General features: G+C 33.6%; 1 protein-coding gene across 3 annotated transcripts in view; it reads right to left on the bottom strand.

Moving 5' to 3' along the window:
* Positions 1-863: 863 nt before the first annotated feature.
* Positions 864-14,940, bottom strand: part of LOC108296778 (metabotropic glutamate receptor 5-like) — a 198,464-nt gene continuing 184,387 nt past the window's right edge. For all 3 annotated transcript variants that reach the window (XM_017519365.2, XM_017519364.2, XM_017519366.2), the window contains exon 3: positions 864-1,167. In XM_017519365.2, the coding sequence (XP_017374854.1) occupies positions 914-1,167 (254 nt within the window). In that variant the 3' untranslated portion in view covers positions 864-913. The remainder of the gene's footprint in view (positions 1,168-14,940) is intronic.

Below are 14,940 nucleotides of genomic sequence, written 5' to 3'. Positions count from 1 at the left end.
TTTGAGTTGCAAGGCTACCAGCTTTCAGACTGGAACTTAATGTTATCATCTTTCATGGTTCTAAGACCTTTAGACTTAAATTGGAACTACACACATTGGCGCTTCTAGGTCTTTAGCTGGCCAACTGTAGCTTGTGACTTCTGAGCTTCTTTAATGACATGAACCAATTCCTTGTAGTAAATCTTATATATATATATATATATATATATATATACACACACAAATATATACATACACATATACATGTACATTTTGTATTATATATGTATATACTTTTGGTTTTGTTTATCTGGAGAATTTGACTAATACATTGATTCAGCAACAACATGGAATGGTATGAGTTGTGTTAATCATGTGAATTATCCAGATAATTAAAGTCAATCTCTGTAGAAGCTCATGTTTTAGTACCTTGTCTAGAAACAATGTAGGTAATCAGGCAAGACAATGACACTATTGTGATATAGAATAAAAAGTCGAGTTTCTAATGCTGTAAAAATGAGCTCTAAAAGTAATTCCTCACTTCCAAACCCCAATTTTTATGATTCTACGTTATAAACCAAGCTCATATAATCATCCTCAAAATCAGTTTTAAAAGCAACTATGAGTTTGAGAAATGTTTACTTTCCAAGTAAATTACTCAAGCATATAAAAATCCCTTTCATTTCCTTACTCACTTTTTTAGGACTTAAAGATGCATCATCTTCATTTGTTGATTCCTGTTATTATTAATCAGCACATGGCAGTCTACTTATTTTCCATGATTTTCTCCAGGCACAGGTGCTTTATGAAATGTAAGCTCTATTTCCACTGCACAGATTAAGCTTTGAAAGAATTTTTTATTATATACTAAATGCTACCCTTCATTGCTGCCAAATTCTTGGTATTAACTCCATGTGAATTTTCTCATCATCGCTTACCTGCCCAGAAGCAGAAATTCTCCAGCTAGACCCAGGCGTCTCATGGCCATAAGGAGACCTCTCACCGTCATGCCTTCACAGAAGCAGGCCACCACCCGGGCCTTGGGCAAGTGACTTGTGAGCTTCTTCAGCAGCTTATCAAAGCTCTGCTCCCCTGCATTGCTGTAGATTTTGTAAGAATGGGCAATGCAAATCCCTTCCTTTGCTGCCATATCTTTGAAGGCTTCCATCCCACTTTCTCCATAGTTGCCTGTGTGAAAACATAGATGAGCAGAGGGATTATAAGATGAGGCTTTTGCATTAATTGGGTATAATCAAAATAAACGGGTTGGGGCAGGAAAGTCATTGGTAGGGTACTTGGAATCCAATGACATGAATTTCAGTTTTTGCTCTTTTGCTGAATTGCTTATTTTGGGTAAATTACAGTTGAACTCCATTACACATGCATTGATCTTTTGTATTTTCACTTAGATGAGAGAATAATACAAAAAGGGTAAGGAATTCACCATACTTTTATGACTCAAAAAGAGCTCCTAGTCTATATGTGAGTTGATAGAAGATATTTATCTGCTATTTTTTATTTTGCATTCTATATCACTTTCCTTTGCTTCTCACTGATGATAATTTCATCCCACTGATTCAGATTTTTGTCTTTAAAGTTACAATATATATGTGTAATATATATAGTTTATATAGTGTAGATATTGCCATATAAATATTTTATAGAGTATTATATATAATATTCAGTATTATATATAATATTCAGTATATTATATACTTACCATAAGAATTTATGGTTTGGTCTTAATTTAAAAACTGAGATCCTTGATTAAGATTTAGTATACAACCATGGGGAAGTTATTGATAAGGATGAAAAAATCCAAAGTCCTTTGCAAAATTTAGGGACTAAGGACTAATGGTAGTCTTCTAAAATTAATGAAAAGGGGGATTAATATTGACAGCTATAGGCCAGGACACAAGGACCTTTATATGTGTGATTTAATTTAGCACTAACTATAAAATATTGATGTAGATATTATGAGCTCTATTCCATACATTCCTAAGAAAACAGATAAAGCAGTTAGGTCCACATTTGCCTGGAGTTACACTAGCAGTAAGCAGAGGCTGGACTCCATTTACAGATCTAGTAGCAAAGGTTCTGCTGCCTCTTGTTGTCTAAGGCTGACTCTTAAGACTCAGAATTCTAATTACACTTGCATTACTCTTTTCCATTTCGAAGTGACAATTCTCCAATTTTAGATTTTTTGGAACATTTTAAGGCTCTATATTTCATACAAGGCTCATATTCTGAATTTTCAAAATAGATAAATGAGGGGGATTGCTTTGAAGAATGCAAGAGGCTATTACAAGATAACCAAGCTGTATAACATATAAGAATGCAACTGACCTAAAAATCAACTAGACTTAGGAAGTGGAATCTCATCAGGAGGAGTAGACATCAAATTAATAAGGAGCACTGAACATTCAATTGCATAGGGTTCACTATATGTCTATAACTGCAATAAAAAACCACATTGCTATGTATGTACCTATGCAACAATGTTGCACGTTTTTCACATATACCCCTAAACCTAAAATGCAATAAAATACACCTTTAAAAAATAACTCCATAACAATTCGATTTTGGCAAAGTCAGTTTATATATATCAGCTCACTTCTCCTTACAACAACTCTGTGATTAAAGGTTAACGTTATCTCCCCTTGGCTGATAAAAATGAAGTTCAAATACAGATAGTTGGTGTCAGGATCTTGGTTTGAACATATATCTTTTGATTCCTGACCTGATGTGTGTACTATCATACCACAGGTAACTTGCTGCAAATGAAATCCATAATCTTTGAGGGTAGATTTTGGTGAAGTGTTATCTCAATGAACAAGCTACAAAGGGCAGAGCAGAGCAGATCGGCTTGAGTCCCAGTCAAAAATATTGGTGGGCCAGCTGCATCTTTTCTCTTTTTCTCCAGAATTAAAAGCAACAAGAAGCCTCTGTCATGATGGCAGGTGGGCAATCTAGTTATTATGCAATTAACAAAGTTTAAAGGGCACTTTCTGAAAAATGTGCCAATGGACCTAAATTACTACCAGTTTTACACTGATCTGAGAAATCTATTATTCTTTGATTTATTTTTAGCTAACTCTGTTTTTCAACAGAATGCCTTGCATTTCATGTTTGGATTTAATGCAGAGGCATTTGCATAAATAATCTGAAATTAGGTATAGTGATTGCAAAGCGAATTTATTGAGAATTTCCTATTCTTTATTTACTTTTATTTTCAATACATTCACTGTTAAACAAGAAAAGATACCTAACAAATTCAGATTATTTAGCACTTTGTTCCTGACAGCTTTGTTTTAACACTATTTTTGTTTATACAATATGTAATATAGAAGCAGCTTGCAATAGTGGAGAGAACTTTATTATTAGAGAAATCTGAGTTCAGTTTATATAGTCTTTTTAATTTCAGCTTTCTGAGTTAAAACTGCTTAACATTCCGATATTTTTGATATTGTATATAATGTATTTAAACTATCTGATAGGTCACCTGAACCCAATTCATTGTACCTACTGAAATTATAAGGAATATTCAACCCTATCAAAAAGTGGGCAAAGAATATGAACAGATACTTCTCAAAAGAAGATATTTATATGGCCAAGAAACATATGAAAAAGAAGTTCATCATCACTGGTCATTAGAGAAACGCAAATCAAAACCACAATGAGATAGCATCTCATACCATTTAGAATGGTGATCATTAAAAAGTTAGGAAACAACAGATGCTGGCAAGGCTGTGGAGAAATAGGAACGTTTTTACACTGCTGGTGGGAGTGTAAATTAGTTCAACCATGTGGAAGACAGTGTGGCAATTCCTCAAGGATCTAAAACCAGAAATACCATTTGACCCAGCAATCCCATTACTGGGTAATATATTCAAAGGATTATAAATCATTCTCCTATAAGGACACATGCACATGTATGTTTATTGCAGCACTGTTCACAATAGCAAAGATGTGGAACAAGCCGGAATGCCCATCAATAATAGACTGGATAAAGAAAATGTAGCACATATACACCATGGAATACTATGAAGCCATAAAAAAGGATGAATTCATGTTCTTTGTAAGGACATGTCTGTACCTGGAAACCATCATTCTCAGCAAACTAATACAGGAACAGAAAACCAAAACACTGCATGTTTTCACTCATAAGTGGGAGTTGAACAATGAGAACACATGGACACGGTGGGGGAACATCACACACAGGGGCCCATTGGGGTTTGGGGTATTGGGCGAGGAACAGCATTAGGAGAAATACCTAAGGTAGATGACGAGTTGATGGGTGCAGCAAACCACCATGGCATATGTATACCTATGTGACAAACCTGCATGTTCTGCACATGTGTCCCAGAACGTAAAGTATAATTTTAAAATAATTAAAAGAATATTGTAGACAGTGTTTAGCTACTTTTTTCTAGAGCATCTAAAACAAACAGTGGAGCAAATGGCATTATTACTGAACACTAGACTTTAAAAAATAAGCTTATACTAGCAGAAGAAAATATTATTTTCCCAGAGTAAATCCCAAGCAGTACCCTTTAAAATTAAAAATGGCACAGGTATATATGAAAAATTTCCATTCAATTTTGCAGTGAATCAAAAGCTTCTCTAAAAAAGAAACTCTATTTTAAACAGTTTTAATACATGTGTGACATAAAAATTTTATGGAATATAATTTTGATTTAGAAAAAGAAATCCTTTGTAAGCTGGGAGACAAATGAGAATATGTCTTCCAAGAAAATGGAAACGACTGAAGTGTTGACACCTTCCAGTAGCTGAAAGAAACACTACATTCTAGAATTACACATTTTAAAATAATGAAAAAAAAGTGTAGCAAAAGAAATGTCTACAGGCGTCTCAAAGAAGAAGGGAAGGCATTTCAAGTGATATGTAGGATGAGGGAAAAGCTAAGGAAGCAGCTATTTATTTTTCCAACAGAGGGAAACAAGTCACTGAGAAAGAAAGCTGTGGTATGAAGTATAAAACTAACACGTGACTTTATTTTATGGAATGAATAGAAGTAAGAAGGAATCCGTAGAATGTTCATCATGAAGTAACAGACAGTTTATAACTTGGATTTATGTGGAGAAAACATAATCATAGCCCAATATCTTCACTTGTAGCTCACACTATTTACAGGCATAATGATGCAAATGTCAATCATTGATTTTCAAATTTAAGAATCCACCTACACACAAATGGAAAACTCAATATGCAATGAAATATATTTGTTGTCAACTTTTATGATGCCAATTAAAGAGAAAGATGATGAAGGCTAAGCGGTAGATACAGGGGAAAAGGAAGATCATTAAAATCATCCACTCCCAATTTGGAAGTCAAGATATACAGAAAATAAAATATATGTGATTAAGAGAATTATTTGAAGTTAAATAATCAGGAGGTAGCTATTATAATGGGAGAATTACAATAAAATAAGAAATAAGAAGATGTACAAGGTAAGAGATAATGCCTGTCGTCATTTAAAAGTAGTTTTGTTAAAAAGACATATTCATATTAGAGCAGTGGAGGTGAAATAAAAGGATGAAAAATGAAAAAATTTTTTTCACTTTAAGCCCTTGCGCACTATTTGACTTTTAAGAATATGAAAATATACATTTAATGAAAAATATGAATTAGCATACTTAAAAGTCATTGAAAGGAGAGAGTTAATGCAGATAATTTTAAAAGTAATTTTCTTCTCTCTGCTTTATTGTTTTATACTGTTTTAGGGATATAACTCATAGAAGTTCTTTATATGCTACTCTTGGTGGTGGAAATGTAAATTAGCACACCCATTAATAGGAAACTGCACGGAAGTTCCTCAGCAAAACTAAGAACAGGATGACCATATGATATAGCACCGCTCCTTCTGGGTGTATTTCCAGTGAATTTTAACTGTACTCCCATGTTCACGGCAGCATTATTTACAAAAGCTAAGTTATACCCATCAATATATAAATGAATTTTAAAATGTGGTGTATATATACACAATGAAATACCAGCAGCCTAGAAACCCTAAAAAATGCGTTAGGAAAGAAAAAAAAAATCTGGTATTTGCAACAACAGAATATTACTCACTTTTGTACTGCCAAGGGAACCTATTAGAGAACAAAAACAAGTGGATTAAAGGAATAAATGACTAAATGGGAAGTACAAAATAATCAACGTCTATTTCCAGGTTAAAATAATTGCCCAACTAACTATGTGACCAGCAACTGGGATGCCACATTGTGTCTAGGGGGTGTCACTCTAGTAAGCTATTATAAAATATTTCACTTAAAACATGAACAGAGTTGCACAACAATCAAAATATTTGTTTTTTTCTCCCTGAGGACCCCAGTATCTCCCTGAGTATATAACAAATTTTAATAATTCAACCTCAAATACTGCTGAAAGCTAGTGCTTTCACTAATACTATTTGAACTGAATTGCATCAGCTGGAATCTGGAAGTATCTGCCTACACTGGCCCTACAAAGCACACACTGGAAACAGGATTTGTTAAAGAGTAACTTTAAAACTTTCTTCTGTGATAGACACTGGGGACTCTAAAAGGGAGGGAGTAGGAAGGGAGTAAGAGTTGAAAAATTATTTATTTAGTACAATGTTCATAGTTGGGTGATGGGTACACTCGAAGCCCCAAATCCACCAGAAGACAATATACCCACGTAATAAACTGCACATGAATCCATCGGATCTAAAGTAAACTAAAATAAAAACTTTCTGCTAACCTAAGAAAGGTGTTTATTTGAACTGCATGTTAAAAGGCATTGAATCATACTTTAGTATGTAACTTATAACCACAGTTAAATGGTATCTCAGATGGTACAAATTCAGTATCATTAACAACTTTGTTACAGTGGCTACTTTAAGATAAAGATAATAAAGTATAACAGCATAGACAAGGTATACCCAGTGAGACATTGTATCCTTCTGGCAAAATAGCCATTAAATATATTGTTTAAATTCATCAATCTCTTGTGTGTTATAGACAACTATCAAATCAAAATCAAACTAATGGAATAATAGTAAAAAAAAAAGAAAATAATTTTCTTTTCTCTGATATTTTTTCTTTTTTCGTAGTATTCTTACTTCCCTCTCCATAAATCAGACCCCCATTTACTGAATACAAGCTTGTATATTATTTCCTCTATCATCTCTTATTTTTCATTTTCCCAAACACTGCAAACCACTATTTTTTGTTTCTCATTTTTTACTATTCTCTTTCATTTGTATCTTAGACACCCTCCATATTTTCATGTATTTATTTTTATTAATGCTGTTCTGTCTACATGGAAAACCTTTTTTCATGTTGAACAGATTCAATTCCCTACTCTCCTTTAGGATGGAGACCACATCTTCTCCATAGTGCCATTATTTAATTACAGTGATTAACTAACCCCTGTAATTTATAGTTGCTAAAAAAGTTTGTAAGTGTGGAACCTTTGCCTTTATAACAAGGCTGATTACACTCATGATTTGTTTGTTGATGAGAACTTGGTTAAAAATATAAACCATGATATTAAAATTTTTTCTTAGGAAACACAACCAACTTTAATTTTTTTTTTTTTTGAGATGAAGTCTTGGTCTGTTGTCAGGCTGGAGTGCACTGGAGCGATCTCAGCTCACTGCAACCCCCGCCTCCCAGGTTCAAGTGATTCTTCTGCCTTTGCCTCCTGAATAGCTGGGACAAACGTTTGTGCTTCCATGCCCAGCTAATTTTTGTGTTTTTAGTGGAGACAGGGTTTCACCATGTTGGCCAGGATGGTCTCGATCTCTTGACCTTGTGGTCTGCCTGCCTCTGCCTCCCAAAGTGCTGGGATTACAGGCATGAGTCACCGTGCTCAGCCAATAATGTGTTTATCATGAGGTTTCTAAAACGTCTCAGAATTAGGCTTAAATTAAAATATATAGTCTATATTATATATATTGCCTATGTCATATATTCATTCTTTTTTGGCTGTATTTACATATCCTACTTTCTAAAAGTGTAAGCCCATAGAGGATAGTTAATGCAATTATTTAACTATATATCATCACATGATAGACACTTACATATTCCTTGTACAGAAAAGTGGTACAGAAAATTAGGCAAGAAAAAAAAGAAATTGGAAGAGTAAATAAATTTTTCTAAGCGCATCCCCAATTAGATGCTAAAAGAATGTGGAAAATACTTTTTCAGAAAGTATTCACTTCAGGAAATATCAAATCTTTGCAAAGAAAAGGAATAAGTTTAACGACCTTCTACATTAGAACTTTATTTTCCATCTCAGTTGGTCCAAATTATCTTTTCCTGACAAGGAAATTAAGATTCTCAATATAATTAATTATTTTAAAGTATATTTCAAATGGCTTTAACTACCAATATCCTGTTGCTACTGTCAACACAGTTGATTTTACTTAGAACTACTAGTGAAGTAAAACTCAACTATTTCTCATGTGAGTTGTGACATAAGTCTGGCATGGTATCATACCATAAGCATATGTGTAAGCAGTGCCCCATCTCTACCTAGTGTCCTTTAATGTGAATCAGAAGTGGTCATCAAGACATTACTGCCCATATTGAGGGGATTGTGGCTTAAACTAGTGGGTAACCAAACCACTAGTTTAACCAAACCACTGGTTTAAATTAGTGGTTAACCAAAATGGTCAAGAATGAGAAAAGCCTGACAGTGAAACACCTCTTATTTTATTAATATTTTTATAGAGATGTTCTTTTGTTTGATGACATTTTTCCCATTACAGCCATATGTGTAATGAACATAACATTCCAAACTCTATATTACACTCATGTTTTTATATTTATCTCCTGTTACTAGAAAATGTTCTTTAAGGTAGATATTTCTATCTTTACAACAAAAACATTGTATAAGTATATTTTTATGGAAGAAAGAAGAAAGTTAAATGATGCAAGTAATGTGTATACATATTTTTGTGGAAAGAGAGAAGAAAGTTAAATGATTCAAGAAATGTTCCTAAAAATTCCTTTATAATTGAGACTTATGTGTTTAGGAACCTGAACACCTAATTAATGTGTAAGTTTTAAAGTCAAAGGACTGGAATGCAAAGTTATCATTATCTATCATGTACCTTCATCAAAGTACCTTGAATTGTAAATGTCATAGAGATGAAAACTTTGCTAACAAACAGATTTTCACATTTTGGCCAATGGCCCAATTATTTCTAATCCTACCCTGGTGTCTTTCTATAACACAACCCATGTAGCACAGCGTTAAGCATGAAGCATAGCATTATTGAACCTCATCCAAGGTGTTTATTATTGGAAGTACTAGAAGGATCTCTTTTAGAAAATTTGCTTTAGTTATTACTCTAGGAATTGATTATATAAGTAACATTTGATGAGCTCTTTAACAGTAAATCAAGCAGAAAACAGATTGCTAGTATAATTATGTAATTTATGCAGACAAGTTATAAGTTTATGTTGTAACTATGCCTAGCCCCACTCATGTATTTTGAATTATATGTACAAATCATTATTTAAAAGACTACTAACCAGTACTACTGACTATTGCCATGAAAGTACATGCCAAGTGGTTTGCTGAGTGTTATGCTAAGTTGGTGAATTTTCTTTTGGCTATCAAGTATGGAGCTAGAAAAAGAAGTTCGATTTTTAAGAACAAACGTACACATTGACCAAATAAACTTAGATATGGTAGAAAACACAGGAAATCAGATTAATTAAAGTAGAATACATGATAGTTTTAACTGCCATAAATATTGAGGACAACAAGTTTGAGTGTCACATTTGGACTGGTAGATTCCTGAGCCCTGGAATCAAAAGTTGATTCTTAAAATGTATCTATTCCCTCTGGTAACTCTAGTTCATATAATTGGGTTGAATGAACTGATATAGACAAAACTGAAAGAGAGCCAAATTTGGAAAGAAATTTTGAAATTTCTGTGAAATAGCCAAGTAGAAATGCCAAGTAGGAAATTAAATAAGAACACTCTGGCTTAGAGAATGTAAGTCTGAGTTGGAGCTATTTGGGAGTCCTCAGAATACGGATTGCAACAGTAATAGATAAAAGTGTGGGATGTGAAGGAAAGAGAGCTCTGAGTTATACCCTAAAAACTTCAAATATGTGTGCATTAATTGAGAAGAAATAGCTTACAGAGACAATGAAGAAGAAGAAAAATCAAGACAATGTATTTTTATGGAAATCAGGAAAAGAAAGTGTTTTTACATTCTTTTTTTTTTTTTTTTACATTAACTCTGTTAAAAACGAAAGTAATATGTCTAGTGAAAAAAAATCCACTAATTTTGGCAACATAGTAGAAGACATACAGGAGTAGGCTTGTGTGAATGGGAGTAAAAAAAAGTGAAGACAATATATTTATACAACTTTTTTGAGACATTTGGCAGTGAACAAGAGCCAAAAGTGTGGTGGTGATTAGAAGAGAATGTGGAAATTTGAGAAGTTTTGTTTGCTCATTTTTAGAAGGGGGTATTTTAGGTAAAGGACTTGGTCCAGAGCATGGCACAGAGTAAGCACTGAATACAGGGTATTTTTATAGTCATCATCATCATCGCCATCTTCAACATTTATCCAGATCTTGTACAATTATTTGGCAAAAGGTTAATAATATGAATAAATTATTGCACTATTTAATTCAAATGTGTTGTTATTAAAACCAATCAACCTAAGTAGCTATTTTTTCCCATATTTCTAAATAAGGTGTTGATGCTGAGAGCATCTGCCAAATAATTTATAGCTAGTAAATAAAAGAGCTGAAATTTCAACCCTCATTCTGTCAAATTGCAAAGCCCATGCTCTTTGCCTTCCATATATTGCTATTCTTCAGACGTTGGGTAAAAATTGCTCTATTTAGCCCTGTGACTCTTCCAAAGGCACTTCTAACTTCTACTAAATGCTTCATTTGAAACTAATTCCAAATGCTACTAAATTGAATTTGTCTCAGAAAGCATATTATTTAATAGATAAGTATTTTGCTGAGTTTCCAAAAGATTATAGATGTATTTGATTTAGCACTAAATGATTCAATCCTCAAGTTGCTGATAGATGGTGTTTAAATCTCAGAGCCTCTCAACAAAATACACAATGCTTAATCACAGCTTTTCTATAGACAAAGGCCTGTGAAATACAAAGGGTCTCTTAAAAATACACAAACATCTTGTATTAATTACATAACTATATCACTGCTTAAGAGGGAGGGACTTCAGAAGGACCATAGAAAATGACAAAACCAGTGATTTTGGTGTTTCAGTTCTAAAAATATTTTAAGCTGTTATTATTTTTTAAAATGGCTTAACTTGAGAATCACAAACTGAAAAACAAAATCACTTTTTAATCTTCTTAAAAATATTGTAGTCTTCCTCAATTTTTTCCTCTGGTTATTCATCCTAGAGGAAAATAAAAAGTTGAGACAGAAGCTATGACCCAGATTCCCAGTCTAAGCTTGCAGAATTCAACTTCCTTCCGCTTTGTTTGTATGCTGTCAAATTCATAGTTGAAGTCCTCAGTGCTTGTCTCATTAAAAGTAACTCCATTTTCCCAAGAAGAACAGAACTCTATATGGAACTGTGCGTCAATGGGTTGGGTGGGTTGATGTGTTATTTATTTTGCCTATTTTAGCTCACTAGTCACTCATGATCCTCGCTTCTAACTGGATCTAATGACAATGTAGAAATTCTCCCGTCACCAGCTGAAGGCGGGAAATCCCCTACAGCACAGCCAAAACTCTTCAAGCTTGACAGCTTTTGCTGAAAAGAAGTTGCTTCTTTGACAGCAGCTCCCTGGCCTGCCACCACCTTCTCCAGTTTAGATCTGTGCTGTCTGGATTCTGTTGTAGCCAGATTCCCTTTGGAAGGACTCAGTGTCTCAACACAGTACTGAGAGGAGGAACTCACTTTGGATTCAGAAATGAGAAAAAAAAATTAAAATGTAGTGCAATGGCTGTGCTGTCATTGTTGCCAAATTTTGAGTCTCATTTAAGAGTGGGCAACTATACTGTGCTCAGACATTACAGGATTGGCGACTTTCCTCTATAGTTTAGACATGTGCTCTCCCGTATGAGAGCAAATTACCACATTGGACTTGCAGCTAGTCCAAATTAACATGTTCAATCCGTGTAAAACACAAAATAGATTTCAAAGACTTGATACAAAAGAATGAATGTAAAATATCCCATTAATATGTAGATTACATGTGGAAATAATAATAGTTTGGATATGTTGTATTAAATAAAATGTATTATTAAAATTAATTTCACTTATTTTTACTTTTTCTTAAAATTACACATATAGCATCACATTTCTACTATAAATCTGTCTCCTCAATTACAAAATTATATGTATTCTAAGAAGTCTTAAAGAGTGAATTCTTAGACCTACTTACTACATTGTTTTATTGTATAATTATTATCATTATTTTGTGACTAGATTATTTCACTTAGCAAACTGTTTTGTTTTTTGGGGAAATATAATCCTTTTCATAAAAATGTTATTTATGTTAACATGCAGTGGATTTATTTAATTAAATAATAAACACTTAAAAATTCTCAGTTTTAAATTCAAATAGACTAAATGTCATTAGATATATCCACTATGCATACCTCTATTGTGCTACTAGTTGCATTACTCTAATTATAAATTTTAATGTTTGTCTTTTTACTATATGGTGACTAGTACATCAAGGACTGTGTAGTATTGATTTTGTACATATAGGGACAATTTTTAAAAAATTTTTTCTTTAAGGTTCTGGGGCACATGTGCAGGATGTGCACGTTTGTTACAGAGATAAACCCGTGTCATGGTTGTTTGCTGCACCTGTCAACTCATCACCTACATATTAAGCCCAGTGTGCATTAGCTATTTTTCCTGATGCTCTTCCTAATTATCATCAGAGCAAGCAGATAACCTACAGAATGGGAGAAAACGTTTACAATCTATCCATCTGACAAAAGTCTAATACCCAGAGTCTACATGTAACTTAAATAAATTTACAAGAAAAAAAAAAACAATCCTATTAAAAAGTGGGCAAAGGACATGAACAGACACTGCTCTAAAGAAGATATTTATGTGGCCAACAAATATACGAAAAAAAGCTCAATATCACTGATCATGAGAGAAATGCAAATGAAAACCATAATGAGACAATTCACACCAGTCAGAGTGCTATTATTAAAAAGTAAAGAAATAACAGATGCTGTCAAGGTTGTGGAGAAATAGGAAATTTTTACACTGTTGGTGAGAATGTAAATTAGTTCAGCCTTTGTGGAAGATGGTGTGGTGATTCCTCAAAGATATACAGCCAGAAATACCATTTGCCCCAGCAGACCCATTACTAGGTATATACCCAAAGGAATATATAAATCATTCTATTATAAAGATACATGCACATTTATGTTCACTGCAGCACTATTTACAATAGCAAAGACATGGTATCAACCCAAAGGTCCATCAATGATAGATCGGATTTTATAAATGTGGTACATATACACCATGGAATATGATGCAGCTATAAAAAGGAATGAGATCATGTCCTTTGATGGGATATGGATCGAGCTGGAATCCATTATCCTTGGCAAACTAACGTAGGAAGAGAAAACAACACACTGCATGTTCTCACTTATAAGTGGGAGCTGAATGATGAGAACACATGAACACAGGGAAGGGAACAACACACCAATATACATTTTATTGACCCTATAGATACTATATCTGAAAATAGCCTAAAGAGCATAGAAAACTGTAAAATATGTTAAAACAAATTATTTTAATTAGAATTGTCTGATATTTAACTTTTATTTTATTATAGTTTATTTAATTATTGCTTATATCATTTAATTTTCAATAATGGCTGTGTTTAACAACAGAGTCTTAAAAATTTAACATTTCTCTTACAATTGCCTAGATGAGCTGGTTCCAGCACAGCTGGACTCTGCCAATAAAATATCCTAAAATTCTTCTAGTCAATGATCTGTCATATTTTCAGTTACTCCATGATTTTGAAGGGACCACTGAATTAACTGGCTATAATAGAGATTCTTTTTTCAAAAAGATCCAGTAAAATAATGGTGAAATTTTAATGATAGAGAGTGGAAAATATTATTACTTTTGTTTTGCTGTACTAGGAAAAGCTCTATTCATAAAATGTAATTTAAATAAACCCTGCAGAAGGGGGGGACTTTGGCATTTTAGATGGAGTCAAGAGAGAATAAGGAGGTTAAGGTGGGTAGTACATGGTTAATATCCAGTCTGCCTACAGTGGAGGCTATATGAGGGGAGGACGAGCAGGCTAAGATTACAATGGGGAGGCCCTAACGTGAACATAAAGAGGTTCAATAGAAGGGGTTTCAGAAGGCAAGTCACATGAACTAAACTGCAAGTAAGACTACGCCGGCAGTAACAGCCCAAGAGAGTAGAGTGGCCCTCCAGAGGACACAGCGAGTACTGCAATGACAGTTCAATACGAACGAAGGCTGATTTCAGATGTTCATCATGGAATGAACTTGACAATATGCAGGACCACTTTTTAATGTAATTTGATAGAGTTTGGCATTCCCCTGGAATACAAAGTAAATAATGATCTTTGGAATCATGCTATATAACCTTTTAAGAGAAAAACGCTGGCAAATTATTACTTTATGTGGGGTTGAAAATGATGTTTGGAGATTAATGTAGTCAGTAGTCCAGGTGAGAGATGACAGTAACTTGAAAGAAAGTGATGGAAGTGAAGACTATATCCTACATGGGCTGTTTACTTTTAGTCATTTTGTTTTGCTTTTTCCATAAGAAGTTTCTATTAACTTCTTAGTGTCATATCAGATCACTGCTGGCTTTTGTTATAGGCCAAACTGTGTCTCATAGAAACTTCATATGTTTCAGTCCTAACCTCAAGTACCTCAGAATGTGACTGTATTTGTATGCAGGGTCTTTGAAAAGGAAACTAAGGCAAAAAAAAAAA

This window comes from Cebus imitator, unplaced genomic scaffold, assembly GCF_001604975.1.
Source record: "Cebus imitator isolate Cc_AM_T3 unplaced genomic scaffold, Cebus_imitator-1.0 Scaffold738, whole genome shotgun sequence".
Taxonomy (NCBI): Eukaryota; Metazoa; Chordata; class Mammalia; order Primates; family Cebidae; genus Cebus; species Cebus imitator.
Note: the sequence above shows the minus strand (reverse complement) of the source record. Positions and strands in the feature narration are given on the sequence as shown.